Source organism: Aotus nancymaae, unplaced genomic scaffold (assembly GCF_030222135.1).
Source record: "Aotus nancymaae isolate 86718 unplaced genomic scaffold, 86718_ANA_hifiasm-v0.15.2.pri h1tg000088l, whole genome shotgun sequence".
Lineage (NCBI taxonomy): Eukaryota > Metazoa > Chordata > Mammalia > Primates > Aotidae > Aotus > Aotus nancymaae.
In genome coordinates this window covers 17,881,286-17,900,473 of record NW_026988503.1, presented here as the reverse complement: position 1 = coordinate 17,900,473, position 19,188 = coordinate 17,881,286, and the positions used below count along the sequence as shown (strand labels likewise).

At 43.7% G+C, this 19,188-nt stretch overlaps 1 protein-coding gene across 1 annotated transcript; it reads left to right on the top strand.

Annotated features, from left to right (window-relative positions):
- The first annotated feature begins 228 nt into the window (after positions 1 to 228).
- Positions 229 to 2,149, top strand: POU4F1 (POU class 4 homeobox 1). Its single transcript, XM_021675791.2, has 2 exons — positions 229 to 351; positions 1,007 to 2,149. Exons 1-2 carry the CDS (start codon positions 229 to 231, stop codon positions 2,147 to 2,149), a joined length of 1,266 nt encoding a protein of 421 aa, XP_021531466.2.
- The last annotated feature ends 17,039 nt before the right edge of the window (positions 2,150 to 19,188 follow it).

Sequence of the window (19,188 nt, the reverse complement as noted above, 5' to 3'; positions counted from 1 at the left end):
GAGCTCTCGGAGAAGCGGGACTGCGAGGCCGGCGCGCGGCGCTCTGTGCGGTCAGAGGGAGCGCCCGGCGGCAGCAGGAGCAGCAGCAGTAGCAGCCCGCGGCGCGGCAGCCGCCAGCCGCCGCGACCGCCGCGGCTGCAGCCTCCGAAGGGAGGCCGGGGGAGCCGGCGTGCGCACTTTCCCGCGGACTTTCGGAGTGTTTGTGGATATACATGCCAAGCCGCCACGATGATGTCCATGAACAGCAAGCAGCCTCACTTTGCCATGCATCCCACCCTCCCTGAGCACAAGTACCCGTCGCTGCACTCCAGCTCCGAGGCCATCCGGCGGGCCTGCCTGCCCACGCCGCCGGTAAGCGCCCCACGCCGCGGCCCCGGCCCGCGAGCCCGCCCCTCCCCGTCTCCGAGATGCTGCATGTCGGGGGCTGGTGTATGCGGGTCCCGGCGCGGGGAACTGCGGGCAGGGGGTGTAGAGCAGTCCCTCGGCGAGGCACGTTTTGTCCGGCGGCGCTTACGGTCGTGTTCCTGTCAGCCTCTGCCTCCGCATCGGGCGCCTGCGATCGGAGTGGGGAGCGCTGGGGCCAGGACTCTCTACTTCCCTCCACTTTCTCTGTTAATTTCACGCCTCGGAAAGGCGGTCTCTGTGCGTGTTCGGGTGTGTGACACGGGTCCCCAGCTGCGAGTTACATTTCCATTTCTTCTTCTTTTCTCCCTCCTTTTTCGTCTCCCACGCCCGTTCCCGGAATGTGTTCTCGTGTCCCCCTTTCTCCGTACTTCTGTCCCCTCTCCATTTTCCTGTCCCTTCTCTTCTGTCCCCTGCCTGGTCGCCACTGCGCCCCCCTCTCCGTCTTTCCCGCTCGCCACTGCCCCCAACCCCGTCGTTATTTTGGTTGCTTTGTGTTTGCCCTTCGCATGTTGTGCTTTTCCGGCTTGTGTGTGTCTTGTGTTGTTTTGTTTTGCTCTTTTGGTTTTGTGGTTTTTTTTGGTTTGGTTTGTGTCGCCTGCAGCTGCAGAGCAACCTCTTCGCCAGCCTGGACGAGACGCTGCTGGCGCGGGCCGAGGCGCTGGCGGCCGTGGACATCGCCGTGTCCCAGGGCAAGAGCCATCCTTTCAAGCCGGACGCCACGTACCACACGATGAACAGCGTGCCGTGCACGTCCACGTCCACCGTACCGCTGGCGCACCACCACCACCACCACCACCACCACCAGGCGCTCGAGCCTGGCGACCTGCTGGACCACATCTCCTCGCCGTCGCTAGCGCTCATGGCCGGCGCGGGCGGTGCGGGCGCGGCGGGCGGCAGCGGTGGCGCCCACGACGGCCCGGGGGGCGGTGGCGGCCCGGGCGGCGGCGGCGGCCCGGGCGGCGGCGGCCCCGGGGGCGGTGGCGGCGGCGGTGGCCCGGGGGGCGGCGGCGGTGGCCCGGGCGGCGGGCTCCTGGGCGGCTCGGCACACCCGCACCCGCACATGCACGGCCTGGGCCACCTGTCGCACCCCGCGGCAGCGGCCGCCATGAACATGCCGTCCGGGCTGCCGCACCCCGGGCTGGTGGCGGCGGCGGCGCATCATGGTGCGGCAGCGGCGGCAGCGGCGGCGGCGGCAGGGCAGGTGGCGGCGGCTTCGGCGGCCGCGGCTGTGGTGGGCGCAGCGGGCCTGGCGTCCATCTGCGACTCGGACACGGACCCGCGCGAGCTCGAGGCGTTCGCAGAGCGCTTCAAGCAGCGGCGTATCAAGCTGGGTGTGACGCAGGCCGACGTGGGCTCGGCGCTGGCCAACCTCAAGATCCCGGGCGTGGGCTCGCTCAGCCAGAGCACCATCTGCAGGTTCGAGTCGCTCACGCTCTCGCACAACAACATGATCGCGCTCAAGCCCATCCTGCAGGCGTGGCTCGAGGAGGCCGAGGGCGCGCAGCGCGAGAAAATGAACAAGCCCGAGCTCTTCAACGGCGGCGAGAAGAAGCGCAAGCGGACTTCCATCGCGGCGCCCGAGAAGCGCTCCCTCGAGGCCTACTTCGCAGTGCAGCCGCGGCCCTCGTCCGAGAAGATCGCCGCCATCGCAGAGAAACTGGACCTCAAAAAGAACGTGGTGCGGGTGTGGTTTTGCAACCAGAGACAGAAGCAGAAGCGGATGAAATTCTCTGCCACTTACTGAGGGGGCTGGGAGGTGTCGGGTGGGGCAGAGTGGGGAGCCCAGGGGCATTTTTGGGGGGCTTTCCTCTGCCTGCCTCCCCTCGGATTTGTGTCCGTTATCCTGCCTGGATTTGGGGAGTCCCTCCTTTCGCTCTTTCCTCTGCCCCCTCTCTGCTTTCCCTGCCCGCGGGGTTCCCCAGCCTTAGGGACTGGGGTGCTGGGTGTGGGGAAATGGAATAGAGGGTGGGGGAGAAGGGGGGAGCATTAGGGAGAGTGGGGAGTGGGGGGAAGGAAAGCGGAGACCCGAGCAGGGTTTTTAAGGAGCAGGATGGTTCTGGGGTTTGGGTGGGGGGAGATGCGGGAAGGGTAGGAAAATGGACTGTTTTTGACCAGAGACACTTACCTAAATCTCCTGGGGACCAAGGAACTATGTACAAAAACAAATCTACCAACCACCAAAAACTAGACAAATAAAGGCAAACTAAAACAAAACAGAACAAAAGCAAAGGAAAGTGCTTTAGAAATTTAACTCCGGGGAGCCATATTGTGCAGCTTCATTTCCCCCCATGGAAGAGAAAAAAGAGCACCACCATTATTACCACCTCCCCAACCCTACACACACGAACTGAGTCAAAAAAACGAAAACCAAACGAACCGGAAGTTGAAGTTCTGGGTAGCAAAGCTAGTTGTTCTCTCTGCGTGTTTAATTTTTCCTCTAAATCTCACCTCCACCCTATCCATATCTTCTGTTTCCTTCGTTCCAATGAGATGCCAGTGGCTGCTCTCCAACGCGGGGAAGTGAGTGGGAGCACAGCTGAAAAGGTGTCAGGGGGAGGCTGGCTGCTTGCTTAGGTGGAATCTAAGTTTTCCCGTGGCCTTGCCTATACTCTGGTGGCCTGGTCCTGGTGGGGTGGAGGTCTTTGGAGAGAGGGGCGTAGTCTTTGAGCTAACTAAAAAGCAGAATTCCCGGGCTTCAAAATATCTTATTCTAGGAAAATGAAACAATTTTAACAAGAGTTTGGGTTTTTTTTTCCTCTTATATCGAAGATCTAATTTTAGACAACTTCAAAATAAGTTTTTTTCCCACGCATAGAACTTAACTTGCCCTTTCATTTTTTTTTTTTTAAGAGAGGTTTAAAGTTTTTTTCCCCCTGTGGATTCAAATAGACTGATGGGGTGAAAGTTGTTAGGAGAGATACTTTCTCCTGTTTTCTCCACTGAACAAGACTCATCTTGTTCTTCTAGGTCCCCTTTCTTCCTCTCTTGGAGAACATGGAATTAATGAAATGTTGAGAAGTTACTGCTTCCTGTTGGGGCAGGGCTTGGCTGTGAGAAAAATCACCCTTATCCTAGAAAAGAGGAAGAGAGATTTAAAGTGCCCTCACCTCCATTTGTTTCAAAGAGCTCTCTGCAGGTTGGGGGAAAACAGAATAACTGTGTTTTCTTTTAATTGTTTTTATCATTCAAGAGTCATTTATTATTGGGGATAAATGTTGGGTAGCAAGAACTTTAATTTGCACTGTCAGTCTCCCGAATAGAAAATCATGTATAATATTTCATAGTAATAATCAGGTACCTTACAAGCTGCTGTTGGATTTAAAAAAATAAGATACTTGAGGTGGTTAGGTAAAATGCCTGCTTTGTGTGCAAGATACTCTTTGGATCGCTTGTGGAGATGGCTTGTTACCATCCTTTAATCATAACTAAAACACTGAAAACAGAACAAATGAGAAAAGAAAAAAATCTGCCGAGACTGAAATCATGCATGATCTGAAAGGCGTGGAAAGAAATACAATTAGGTCTCACTCTGGTTAGGCATTATTTATTTAATTACGTTGTATATCATTGTTTGCAGGGCAAACATTCTATGCACTTGAAACTGAGCACTAAACTGGGCTAGCTTTCTGGTAGACCGTTTTGTGGATAGTGCGATTTCACAGTCTACTGCCTGTTTCCACTGAAAACACATTTTTGTCATATTCTTGTATTCAAAGGAAAAGGAAAAAAGGAAGATTATTGTAAATATTTTATTTAATGCACACAGTCACACAGTGGTTACAAACTGCCAGTGTTCATCCTGAAATGTCTCACAGATTGATCTACCTGTCCATGTATGTCTGCTGAGCTTTCTCCTTAATTACGTCTTTTCTCTTTCACCTTTCCCCTCGCGTACTTCTATCAGAACCAATTCTGTGCGCCAAAATACAACAGGGGGATGTGTCCCGGTACACTTACAAATAAAACATAACTGAAAGAAGAGCAATTTTATGATTTGGGTGAATTTTTGTGTTTATACTGGGCCAGGTCCTGGTAGAGCCTTTCAACAAATGAGACAATATAGCCAAAAAACTCCAACCAAACAAACAAAAAAGAAAACACAAATGGGGGAGGGAAGCGTGTTGAAGGGGAATGAAAAGAGGGGAAAGATTGAGAATGATGTATTTTTTTGCTGATTCAGAATTCACTTTCAGATAACTCATGAAAAGTGGTGCTCTGAATAAAATGAATTCTTTATTAGTTGCCTGTGTTTATAATTTTTTTTTTTTAACTGCAGAAACTCTTAAACCACAGCACTTGATCCAGAGTAGTGAAAACAACCAGGCACCCAAAAAACATTTAAATTTAGGCCCAGGGACAGAGGCATTCAGAGGTTTAGATGTGATATTCTAGCCTAAAAACACCTAGAAACATGTTAAGTAAATGGCTTTTCTTTGGAGGTTAATAGATTTTAAAAACCCACTGATTATCTGGATACCTTGTCAAATGCTTCTGTTCATTTAGAACATTTAGTGTGCCACCTACTGCTCCAGAGTGACCAGTCTCTATTTCTTGGTGACTTGAGACTAGATCAGATGCCAAATGTACAAAGTTTCTTAAGAGCTGGGAGTATATTATCTGAAGTCCTCTTATTTTAGCCAAATCTTTTTAATTTCACCGGCAAATCTGTGAAGCAAAACACTTGATGTTCAAAAAAGAGTAGTACACTTTAAAAGCTGTGATTTTAAACAGTTGTTAATGTTTTTTTTTTTAAAAAAAAGCCGTAGAGGTATTTTTAAAAATAGAACTCTTCCATAAAAAGTTGATTTGTTTTTGTTGTTATTGACCTGAAATATAATCAGTTTTAAATAAAATGCATTTGTTAAAAAAACAGTTATTTTATAGAAAAGTATGACTGGATTTCATTGTTGGAAAACCAGGACTGAACAAATGAAAAGATTTACAAAGGGTGTTTTTGTTTTTTAAGCCTGCCTCAAGCAGAAATGTTGCAGGCAAATACATGAGTATTATATAATAAAACGATCAATGTCGGTATTAAGAATTCAAGCATTCGCTTTAAATTAAGTAAAACCTTTACCAAGTAAAAATGAGACTATTATGTTAATAAAGAAGGTCATGAAAATGAGTTTCCTATTTTATGTAGTAGGAAACTGTGCAAAACAAAAAATGCTTTGCTTTCTGGTGAGTGAATGTATATATCGCCTGAAGAAGTAATAAGACTATTCTAAGGCACCTTCAACTGTCAATCCATGGAAAAACAAAAAACAAACAACAACAACAACAAAAAAAAACTAACAGAAAATGACCTCCTGAAGAGGTCAAACTATCATTGAAGAGGGTGTATCCTTTGTCAATCAGTGATAGTTTGGCCTTTCAGAGTTTTCTGATTCTGAAGAGCAGAAGTTCACTCTAAGCGGATTCCCCACCAGTTTTGGGGTGGAAATGATAAATGTGTGTCTTGGATTCTTTTAAAGAATAATCTCAAAATAAGTTTGAGAGAGTGGGAAAATTGGGCTCCGTTTGCATTTCAGCTTCTCAGGAAATCCAGGCGGCGGTGGAATAGGAAAAGCAAAAGACAAGTAAGCATTAAATGCATCTGCCACATTTATACCGTCCGTTTGTCTCAAATTTCCTCTTTTTTCCAGTTCTAGCTCCAGGTCCTGTTCCTTCTGTAGGTCTAAAAAAAAAATGGTGTCCTCAAGACCCATCAACTAACTTCTGAATATTTTTTGTTTAATACGTGTTCTGAAATTGCTCTCAACTTCGATTACACTTTCATAAATAAACTGTAGGCACCCACTGCCGTGCTTGTATTGATTTTTGTTTTCTTGTGATACTGAGACTATTTCGGTCTGGTTCCTACACGTGGCCGCGCACGTGAGAGAACCGGGCGCCCCAAGCCCACAGGACTCACTCAGCGAGCCCTGCCCTCCGCCCCTGCCCCGCCGCCCCGGCCTCTCCTGATCGCACCTGGCACCTACTCATCTTTCACGTTGATAGGCTTTCGCAGTTTTTCGTCCGTGAAGTTGGAACTGGGGCTTCTGATCCTGGCTAAAACTAGCGTTTCCCACCCCATTCGAAAAGCCTTGGTGGCCAGCGGGTGATGACAATTAATACTGGTACAGTTCTGCCATCGGTGTTATTGTCACCTCAGCGCCACGATGACAGCCACGCAGTCCCTTCAGAAAAGACCGCAAGCTTAACTGATTATTTTAAAAATAGCAGCCGAATTCTAATTCTCACGAGGTCCTCTTTTCCACTTGCGAGATAAGCCTTGTCGCAAACATTACGCTGTTTAATGTTTGATCAAACCTTCGTGCCACCGCAGCTTCGGGCGCGGGGCTGGCTCACAGGGCACCGAGTGAGCGGAGCTGCTAGAGCCAGCCTGGCGCGTGAGGGGAAGGCGCGCTGCCGCCCCACTAGGGTTGGCTTACCCTTTGAATAATTTATGGCCGGAGAGTTCTGGAAATTAATAAAATGAATGATAACAAGAAGCCAATTAAAAACTTTCGTAATTGTTGTCATGTCGGCTTTGTAGGAGGACTGGCAGCCCCCGATTCCCTCCCCGAAATACAGTGGATGTGCAGGGCGGGGCGCGGATCCGGAGGCTGCAAACTTCCGCGGCCCAGCGCTGTTCCGACTCAGGGAGTTATTTCGGAGGCCGCCTCGCGGGGCTGCTCCCTCTCCGGCTGCACGCTGCAGCTCGCAGGTCTCCTGGCGTAACTTTCAGACTTCAGGGCGGGTGGGTCGGCGTGTGCAGTTTCAAACCACAGGCAGAGCTGATTGGGTTGAATTTGAAGACAGGAGGGGACCCGACCTCCCCCTACTCACGCAGGGTTCTGGTTCATCCACCCACCTACCCACCCAGGCGTCCCAGCGCCTTCAAGGGCACCAGCTGCGGCTCCCGGGGCGGCGGCGAGGGGACCGCCGCGCATCCTGTCTGCACCCCTCCGCCGCCCGCCTGGAGAAGCAGCAGCCCATAAGCTTCCAGGTCGCAGCTCCGCTCGGACTGCAAGACAGTCCCCGGCCTGCGAGCCCTGGCCAGGATTCGGCTGGGCCCGGGAGGACCCCAGAAGGTTAACTGCCCTAGGCCAGGACGTCCGGCGCGCGTGCGCAAGGGTGGCCGGCGGGTGCGTACGGCGGCGAGAGGGGAAGGAATGGGGCGCGCAAGGGGCACGCCGGGAGCGCGCAAAGCCCGCACATGCGTGTTGGCGCGCGCCTAGTCCCCTCGGAGAGTTGGGCTGAAGTTCCGCGGCTCAAAATTAGGCGCTCCCGGAGGTCCTCTCCAACTCTTACTTGCCCTTGAGGACGTTCAGAGAGAAAAGGGTATGGACCAATGTCTCAAAGCGGTTAAAAAAGCCCTCTCCCTGCCTAAGTCAACAATCTCCTTAAGCATCACAAAACTTTCAACAACTGCGGTACACGTTTCGAAAAGAATTGGGAGGAATAGGAGCTTGGCATTTGTTTTGTTACTAAGGTGCATATTACCAAAACCCTGCTGCAGATTTGAATTTATTAAGCAGGGATTTATACCCGGGGCGAAATGCAGGCTTGCCGCTAGGCTTTCGTTCAGGGGAATCCTGAATCGCGAAGTTGAAGCTGAAAATCTCGGATCGGTGAGTAGGCGGTATAGCCCTAGTGTTTTGAGACCAGCATCCTGCTCCCGCAAACCAAGGGTTGGGGAGAAGCGCCTGAGTCCCAGTCCCCTCCCCAAGCCTCCTAGGTGAAGGGTAGCTTCCTTTTGATTGAGGGGGAAAAAAAGGCTGGAAGGAAAGTTGGCAAAAGGAGTGGTGAAGGAAGAGAGACTCCTCACATTGGTTAGGTAAAAGGAATCACAAACAAAAGTTTGTTTGATAACTCTGACGCCTGGCCTCAGTACAGTGTAATATATACAAACTTTTGTAGACATAGATTAGGATAAAACAAAGTGTTGACAATTTCCAGCCGTGGAAATTCACTTACACCAGTTTCTCCCTTTCCCCGCCCCCACCAAGTGTTGACAATAAACATTTAATGAAGGCAGAGACCTGGTTGTCTCCAGACAGTGTCAGAATACTTTAAGCAGACCATTAGCACGGCCTCTTCCACTTCAAACATCGCGGTACACTCTAACATTATATATACATGTATATATAAAATACTATGTGTGAGACAAATAATACATTCGTACTGATATCTTAAGTGGTCTGCAGTAGTTCTGATGCCCCCTGTACTTACTAATAGAAAACTAACTCATTGTAGGTTACTCGCGCTTAAAAAATGTTAAATACAGTTAATGCAATATTAATCGCCCTTTGGTGATATAAAATGCAATATTTTTCAGGCAGCTATTGAGCTTTTCTAGAAGAAGAGCTGATGTAAGGAGTCACAGCTGAATAGTGGAGAGAAAAAGCCCGGTATTTATTGCTTTTGTTTGGCTTTTGGCTACAGAGACAGGAACCTTCTAATGGGGTAAGGACATTTATTTTATCTGCAATCTATTGCTGGGAGAGCAGGGGCGGCAGATGGGGCTGGTGCGATATTCACAGTGTAATTTAGAGCAAATCCTAATAACTAATAATGATTTATGTTAATTTTGATCACTTATGTGACTTCACCAAAGCGTTGTAATGAAAGAAAGAGAAAGAAAAGGAAGCTGAATGTGACAAGGAGCTCTGAGGCTGACATTAGGGCTTCACTGTCCTGCACTTTGCGCAATCTTAAAATGTGTTGTATGAATGAGTTAGCAATGGAAATGCAGGCATTTAAAAAAGCAGGTAGGATCCATTTGATTCTGGGCAGAGATATTTCCCGAGGGCTTGCGTTTCTTCTGAAAATTTATCTAAATGTGACGGACTGTGACGCCTTTGAGCCGCAGATGCTTTCATCCCAGTTTTAAATAAAACAGATATGTTTCCATTGTTTCTTTTGCTTATATTAAAGTATCGTGTGTGTGTGTGTGTGTGTGTGTGTGTGTGTGTGTGTGTGTGTGTGTGTGTGCTGGCTGTGGGGAGAGGGAGTCCATTGTATTTGACGCCGGGGTGCACGCCGGGGTCTTCTATCCAAAGTGTAATCTGAACCCGAGGCTTGAAAGCAGCCTTAGCGCCTAGGAGCGGGCTCCCTCGCACCACTGCCACGCCTTATGCAAAAGTTTTATTACTGGCTGCTTAAGCAAGTTGCCCGTTCCTAATCTTCACCAGATATTTGTTTGCCTAGAATCAACTTTTGTAAAGCTTTTCGATCCCTACCTACGTCTTTCTCTTCTCCCAAGGGATTCCGAGGCTTTTAAACTTAAAAGTGCCTCCTTTCTCCTCACTCCCCTGGTAATGTGGCACCGGTTCAGAACCCCAGGGGCTGCCAACGGGACGTGGTTCTGCAAAGGAACAGGGAGATTTTCGGCTTCCACACAGTGCACTTAGAGGGTTGGAGAGGTTTTGAAAGGGAGGGTGCGCCTTGCTCCTGGCAATTTACTTTTCCAGTTACCTTTTGCGCGTTTTAACGCCTCAGGGCCATAGTTTGAAAGTAAAACAGCATCAAAGGACCTCCTTATTAGCTCTGTATTTGGGAAATCTGAAGACGTGACTACCTAAAAGGTTTAATAGGGCGGAACAGCATTTATTTGCCAAGCAAACAGCTAGAGTACAGTTCAAAAGGGGTGCAGTGGTTTATCAGCAGGAGGCTGGAAGGAGAAGAACATGGGCAAAACGAATTTCAAGCTTCAGTTGCAGCTTAAAGTGAATTAAATAAACTTCAAGTGTGATATATGCTTTGATTTTGAATATCATTTCCCTTGCCCCAAATTTATATATATACAAATACACACACACACCCACACACACACACACATACACCTCCTAGAGGTTTTTCCCACCTTTCAGAGTTGTCATGACTTTTTGTTTGTAAATTTTCAAATTTTATAGCTTAAGACCGGTTATCTCTTCAGGAACCTGATCTGTAAATGCATTTAAAACAAGATCACATTCTTTAAAGTTAAATTTTCATTATTTTCTTCCTGTTTTTCTTGCTTTGAGGCTACAGATGTAAAAATGCACTTAATTTCTTCCACTAGAGAAAAAAATCAAACTACATGATTCAGAGCAGTGTCTTTCATAAATATGATGCTGTGTTTTGTTTTTGCTTTTTAAATATTCTCTATCAGTAACTGAACTGTTACTGTAATGCTAGTATTCTGGGTATAAAAAAGACTTTAAGCAAAATAAATCTTTAAACAAAATAAATCCAGGCAGCTGACGTTGCCTGTTTACTGATAATACTCAGGAGCTGGTGTGTGTTTGTGAGCTTGAAGCTGTGCCTCCACGTGCATATCCATATGCAAACAGATGTAAGCACATTTTTTACTGTTGCTGTTGAATGTAACTGAGTCTTATTTCTAAACTTCATTCTGGTTCAGTCGCAGTGTTTCAGCACCAGAAGCAACTCCCTTAAAATTGAAGAGTGGTGCATTATTGAAACTTTCTATCAAACAGCTCTGGGGTGCAGCCTTTCTGAAAATGCTGGCTCTCGATGAGGTCTGACTGTTTGACTGCACATAAGCCCCTAATATGTTAATGGCCGTAGGGGATGCCTAAGGTACTATCTCAAGCTGCTTCGCACACCATATGTCAGGCCGTTAGCCACATGGATCTATTAATCAAAAAGAGCTGGAGAGGAAGGAGAGGGTCTTCGGAAGGGGGGAGAATGAGAGAAATGGGGAAGGAGGAAGGGAAAGAAAAAGCGTTTAAACAGCCCATGTTTTCATTTTTTATAAAAAATGAATAAAAATATCTAAAGAAGGGTCCATCAACAAAGTTTTCTTTTCTGTCAAGTTAAAGACTGTTCAGAAATGTCTACCAAATAATTAGCATAGCATTTGGTTCTACTGAAATAGATGGATATTTTACCTGAAAGATCTTATTTGGGTTTGCTTTATTGCAAAACTTTTATAGGCAAGACTCTGTTGGCACAAAAGTTGTTTTTGTTATGCACATTGTTTTGTGGATGTGCTTTATTAAAAGTAGTGGGAGGAGAATAGGGAAACTGTGTGTATTTAGGGGATGTAAGGAGGTCATGGAGGGAGGTGCCTGGGGGGATTTGTAATGAATATATAATTTATTAATATATATCTGCACGGACAGTAGAGTTTTCACTTTTTTTAGTTCTTCTGAGAGTAAATGTAATGCGTTAGCATTTTTGTTTCTTCCTTTAAGTGGTTTTATGATAAATGAAACTGCAAAATATAAAGGATAGCAAATAGAACTTAATTCTTTTAGAAAGAGAAGAAATGAGAAAACATTTAAAAGTTCAATTTTTTCATTTCTTTATTGTTTAGTAATATATCTTGCCTTTGAATGTTTAAAATAGTTTTCAGTTAAATAACTAGTTTAGAAAGTTTGCACAATCTTAGAAGTAATTATATGCTCAGCATGAAGAGGGCATAAATGAGTAAGTATACTAAGTGTATAAGAAAAATATTTGAATTCTTTCTTGAAATAATGACCATATTTGTCATGTGTCTTAATCTAATTCTTTTTAGGGAAATCAAATGGGAGCACAGATTTTAAAATATCAGATCTATATCAGAAACAGAGCAATGAAAGAAAAACCTATAGGTACTTGGATTTAAAAGTTACATTCTTTTGATGTGCAATGCTACCTGAGGATAGAGAAAATATAAAATAAAAAATCAATTCAAGCATATTCACTTATTGTTTTAATTATAGTAAGTGATGATGGGTCACAGGAATACTTAATTTCTGGATTATCGATTTTAAGTTAAAAAATCTATAATTAGTAATAGCATTTAAGAAAGAATACCCTTGAAAATGACTTTTTAATAATGTCATAATTAGTAGGCTTACACTGCAGTAGTTAATTTATAAGATAATGGAATTAGTGAAAGTTTATTGATCTTAGGTTTAAAAAATATATATGTAAATGTTGACTACTTATATATATTGAGAACACAGATTATTAATCCACTTCATAAGCCCTGTGTCATTAACATAGACTGATTGTGCTCTATTATACAGGACATGTAAAGGATACAGACAGCAGAATTTTTTTATGATTCAAAAATATATTATAGAAGATAATTGTGTTAGAAAGTGCAAGTTACATAAAAAAAGATAATTGTGAAGTTGTACTCAACAAGAAACAAAAATTCTATAGTGAGATCTATTATAATATTTACACTATAAAAGTGGAGTACTTTGTACTATGCGTTAGGTGGGCATTATTAAATATTCTTTATTTTCACAAGGGCACCTGTCTGTCTTTATATAGAAGTAAGTGCTCAGTTACCGGGACAGGTTAATGTTGATAGGTGTTTTTAATTAAAAACACCACTGCTTTAGATTATTTGGTTTGGCTAGTAAATTATCTGTGACTCTTTTAGTAAAAAAAAAAAAAAGAGATTTTAAAAATAGAAAATTGTATTGTAGAGAACTGCAGTCAATCTGCAAATGACAGATTCTAAAGCACTATATTTCATCCAGGAGATGATGAATACATAAAGAAAGAATCATCCTGAATTTCAACAGTAGCAGGTAGGGAGAAACACTTATTATCTTTAAATTTTGGTGCATGCCACTAGCCTTCATTTCTTTCCCTGTAGTTAAAAGGTAGCCCATATATCTGTCGCTTTGGGTTTCCAAAGACTCGTAACTTAATTCCTTCAGGCTATTCATCAGCACAGTAATTAAACTAGCAAATGGATGTAAATAAAGTGAAATTGGTTTCATGACAGATGAGGCGAAGAGGCCTCTGACATGAAACAAGGCAGGACAATAATGATTTCAGCAGCATCAGGCCATGGAACGAACCCCAGCTGGATTTATTAGGTGCTGCAAGTGATTTGCTAGAAGCGGGCAAGACATGAGCACTCTTTAATTTGACAGGAATTTTGCATCCTAAAGAGCATATTGAAATATAAATTCAGAAACAAGTTCAGGCAAACTGTAAACAGATATATTGTTAGACTGAAGATACTACTCAGTATTTTAAGAGGAAGAAGAAAAGAGAACTACATCCCTCTCACTAATAGAAGAGCTTCATTTGTACAATTTATTGTTTAATCCTGGGGAGTGGCAAAATAACTATGAAACATTTCGTTCTTTTTAGTGAATTCTATTACTATTATAGGGTTAGTAATTTTGGATTTCCAGGTTTATCAGGAAAACAACCAGTGCAATAGATGATTTAGAACCCAGCACAAATAAAGCATTTGTTCTAATTAGCAGTACATGCATACATGGGAGAGATATATGACAAACTGGGAGAGAAGCCTGGATGGACAACTTATTTTACAGAGTGGAATTATTATTGTATTTAAATAAAATCTAGGATAAAATCTGGCACCAGTTTATTGCCTCTAGCGGTTTGTGCCTGGATACCCAGAGAACAAATTTCTATCTACAAAGAGAAACTTAAAATCAAATACAGATTTGTCCCTACAAAATAAGCAGTTCCATAAACTAGAGGGAACCAAACGATAGCTGAAAATTGCATAATAAGAGAATAAGGTGTAAGAAATGGTTTATTGGCTGGCTTCACAAGACTCAAATGAAAACTGAGTCACTATTCCACTACAATAAGGAAGTCACACACAGAATAAATAAATGGCAGATTTTCACACTAGGAGCAGATCAGTCCCTTTCTCCATGAAAAGATGAGAAATGAACTGCTTTATGTTTAAATGTAGTCTTAATTATTTAAGCTTCCTTTCATGAAAAGCAAAGATAAGTAATTCCTCCAAATCCTTCATAAGTTGTGCCCTCCCTTTTCACAAGAGTCTCTCAAGATTTTCAGCACTGCGGCCAGCTCCAGGGAGGGACAAGGGGAGAGCGGGCGGGAGGGCAGCCATTGATCCAGGAGTGGTGAAGTCTAAATATTCCTTAAAATCCACCGGCGATTTAATTATTTAGCAGTAAATTCTGATCTTCTGTGGGATACTAAAGCCCAAGTCCTCAAATATTTTAGAAAGTGGTGTTTCATAGGAAAGTGAGGAAGAGGGATGTGGGCGTGGTGGGGGCTGGGGTAGAGAAAGAGTAGGTTGTCAAAATTCTTAATGAAAATAAGACCTGAAAAAGAGAGAGAGAGCAAGAGAAAGAAAGAGAAACACCCACTGAATGCTACCTCCCTTCTAATAGTGGGTGACTTTCAGGCCAAGAAGGAATATATTATGAAACTCAATTGGTTTTCTTCCTGAGCCTGATCTTTTTTTTTTTTTTTAACAGGAAAATATGCCTAATTATTTTAAAGTTCCCTTCCAATCGCAAGGCATAGCCAAGTCCTTTAATTATAATACAGTATGAATAGGGGGAGCATATGGAGGAGAATGTCAAGAAGAGGGTGCCAGGGGCAGATCCTCAGAAATCTGTATTCATTTCTGGCTTTTATTTGTTCAGTAATCTCTACCATCATAACTAAATCTTGAAGCACTGATGTAGTTCGAGTTGTTGTTGACTTAACGTCAAAATTCAATCACTGGGGGTTTTGCATCAGCCGGGCTACTTATTTGTCTAATAAATCCGTCATTTTGTAAGAAAAATATTTGAGCAGCCGTACTTGACCTCTTGGTATCCACAAGTCACATTTATTTCTCCCAGTTTACAAATGCAAAATCGAGATGATCATCTAATGCCTGGAGGAGCTGTGTTGATTTCGGATTGGATTTTAGATGGAAATGTCTATTTTAAATACCTTGTGATTAAATTGTACATATAATAGAATCCATGCATTTTTAACTGGTTCTTGCTTGGGAACTTAACAACCTGAACTGCAAGTCACACATACCAATGCCAAAAGGAAAACACACACACACACACACACACACACCCCAAACCCAGTTTTCTCAAACAAACACCAAAATTTTAGCCTCAATTGGAAGACTTTATTAAAACCAGAGGGTTTTTTTTAAAAAAAATAGTTCTTCTATTAATGGATTCTCCACTCTTCTCCCAAAAATGTTCTAATTCCTGGAGGGTAAGGCTTCATTATCCCAATCCCAGGAACAGCGCACACAGAATTCATGCAGTGTTGAGACCACAACTAAACTGTAACTCAAGTCTAATGAAACCCGTATCACCATCTCTGAGTATTATTAGTTAAGGAAAATAATGTGTGGTATTTGATTGAATTAACTTTATTCTTCAGTCTAGCAGCCTGTTTGGAAATTGCTTGAAAATATTCAATTGCTTCTCTCCTACCCCTTCTCCTTCAAGAATCTTTTTAGTGCCAAGACTTCTTCACAACTCAAGAATCTTTCCCAAATCTTTGGCGAAAGGCAAAACAGTCCATTCCAATCCATTGTAGAATTGAGGAGAGTGAGACACTATCCACATATTATGGCAAAATTACTTGGATTTAAAAAAAAGACGTCTTTAGAAGGCAGACTGGAAAACTGGTTTTGCCAGTTGGCGATGGGACTGGGGGGACTTGGGCCTCGGGAAGCTGGAACAACTGGACAGAGGCTGCAATATCCGAGAGGTGCGTCCTCTGGACGCAGTTCCGCCCGCGTGGCTGGGGTGGTGGGGTGGAGGTGTAGACTGGGCACATTTTGGCTGAGAGAGGAAAAAGGCCTGGCAACCTGCTCAAGCTTTGGATTCCCTTTTGCCTTCTTGCTCAGGGCTGTGTGTGTGTGTGTGTGTGTGTGTGTGTGTGTACTATTCAGTAACTAGGGGATATGTAGAGAAAGTGTTGATATATCTTGTTTGTATCTGACACCTTCGCGATGGTCCGACCCCATATACAAGAGATTTCATTCCAAAAGTGATCAATAAACAGGGAGGGTCTCTGACCCCCGCAGCCTCCGCCCTAGCTCTGCGCTGGATTTTCTGCCCCTCGAAGTCCTGCGCCGGCCAGTTGAGTTTCTGTGTTCTCAAGATTTTCCTCAGACCTTTCTCTCCCATTCATTTCACGCTTGGGATCCCCAAGACCTCGGGGTTTTTTAAACTTTTTTTTTTTTTCCAGTCTTGTGATGAGGGGTGTTCTTCCCGTGCATCGCTAAGCCTCCCGTCGAAGCCACTCGGAGCTCGATCGCCGCGCCGGGCTCTGGCGACGCATCAACGCAGGGCAGGGCTGGCTGGTTGGCGGCCGGGAAGCTTTCGCATCCGGAGCTTGCGATGCTCCCTGATGGAACAGTCAGCCTGAAGGGATTCTCTTCCCGGGCGATCGTACCGAGTGCTCTTCTGCAGGTGCTCGCTTCCCCCTAAGACCTAGAGGGGTCGCTAGTGAGCAGCGCACTTGGCACTGCAGAGGCTGACTGAGGCTTTGCAGACTTCCTGCCTCGACTTGCTTAGAGCGTGCCCGCCCACAGCTTAGGAGGTGTTAGTGACCAGTCCTTACAGGGAGAATGCTGGGATTCGGGAAACTATATCTATAATAACCATTCCTGTACCTTTCTCATAAACATGTCACTTCCATTTTTAAGCCAGCCCTCCTAAATTTGATTCCTTCAAATTTTCGTTTTCCTCTCATAGTACCTTAAGGCATTTACACATTCAGAGAAATGCACTGGGGGAAAAAAACGAATCCTCAATTTTAGGCTCAGCCATCTGAGAGCAACAATCCACATGACCCTAACCCCAGTTCCAAGGCTTGGGGAGAGTGGAAGGGCCTGGTTATGTTTCTGTGGGTCATGCCATGAATCCAACTGGATGGACAGTTCAAGTATGAAGAGGTAAAAGAATAATTATTTAGTATGTGGGAAAAAACCGGTCAGAGTGAATTGACACATTCGTCTAATATTTGTTTCTGTTGCAAAAACAGTGAAGGGGCTTTCATAGTCAATCCATCCTGTTCCCTTTTTCATGCCCCTCCTTTCTTCCACTTCCCCTTTTAGTTCTAGAGAGAAACAAGAGCAAGGAAATGTTCTTGGATTTTGTGGATTGTCCACTTTGCCTTTTAATGCAGAGATTTCTGAAGGAATTTTATTCTTGGATGTGGTTGAGGTGAGAAGAGAAGGGAAGTATTTGGACAGGTCCAACTTCCCAGGCTTTGTTGCCTGGACAACGTTCGCTTGGGCTTCCCCTTGGCGTCCAGATTCTTCCGCAACCATCAGTAATGTCGAGGAAATGACTTTTACATTAACATTGGTTTCCTTCGGTTTTCCGGAGTCAGTCATTCAATCAGAACACATCTTGAGAAATTACTACTATGTCCACAGACAATACTAGCAAGCCGTGAAGGCAGGTGTAGCAGGCAGAATGGTTAGTAGATGGAGCAGGTCAAAGTGTTTCTGAGATAGACACATTTTTAGATTCAGATGATCCTCAATGTACAAATATGTACGACATCATTTCTTGGAGAAAACGTCTATAAATACTCAACACTACCTATAGAGTTTTGAAGTTAGCCCTTACCCACATAAAGTAGGTACAAGTTTGTGAACTTTTTAATTGAGAATGAAATTGGAGCAAAATGAAGGAAGTGCTTTGGCAGTTTGAAAAATATTAATGTTAGCTTGTGGAACTAGATGTGCTGTACTGTACTTATTAACAACTTATAAAATCTTAAATCAATATAAATTAATTTAATTATGATTTGTAATTGCATTATGCATGATCAATTTGAAACACTACATTAAAGATAATTAGAGCTGGGCACCATCACTTGTCACTCCCCTAATAGCTTAATGAAGAGGAATGTCATGTACCACCTTTGGGTTAAACGTGTAAATTAGGATAAATGTTATTTTCCAATAAAAATGTGGTAAAATAATTGTACATTTAATAGACATTTTTATGACTCAATTGTAAATGTGTAATGGATTTTTTTTTTTGGAAACTGCATTATTATTATTTTTCATGGATCTAGTTAAGTATTTATTAGGGTTGATTGAGCTGTCAGTGTTTTTTCAGGATCAGACCTTGAGGATTTGAATGAAGACTAACTTTTATGTAAAAATATCATGCTGTCCTCGAAGCAGGTGCCAAGAGGTCACTGCAGATGGAGGTCCTAACTTAGCATAATGGGTTTAACATTTCCATGACATCATCAGGGAATCTGAAAGGAGTCTAAGGATAATCAGAGTGGTCATTCAGAAGAACAGTAAATATTTTATGAGGATATATAGAAGACAGGAAAGATGGTCAGAAAGGTGATTCTAAGCTCCTTAGAGTTCTGTGAAGGAGGCTTCTCAGTTACTCTCAGAGTTAAAAGAGCCACTTCATATTCTTATATTAGCAAGACACATTTGAGAGGCTCAGAATAGGACCAAGATTAGGCATTAGTTTGTATAAGATCATTTCTGTTTCCTGAAATCATGTTTTGTCAAGGTGCCTATATTTATTCTTTACATGCTTGCAAACAGGAATATACATTCATTGTTCCTAAGGCTATTTTTGTTTGTTGATTTCTCAATATTATCTGGTACTGCAAGACGGGTTCTTTTAAGATGATAATTGAAATTACCATAAGCATATTAGAAGTGCGTATCACTTAGATGAATTCAGCAAGCTCTATTAATTGTTTAATTTTCTACTTTTAACAAATAATATTTGAATTCCTGTACTACTACGGGTGTTTTGATGGGATTCACCTTTACCCCCAAATTTCTACCCCTAACCCAAGGCAGATATTGAAGGAAGAAATATATATATGGAGAAAGGGGGAGAGAGAGAGAGAGAGAGAGAGAGAGAGAGAGAGAAACAATAAAAGCACCACAAAACTGCATGCTTCAGAGTTTTAAACATTTTCTCTAAATTATGATCATTTTTTTTTCCAACCAGATTTATATAAATAGAAATAAACTTCTTTTGTTATTTGAAAAGGAGACATATCTTTTTAAGAATATGATTAAGTACA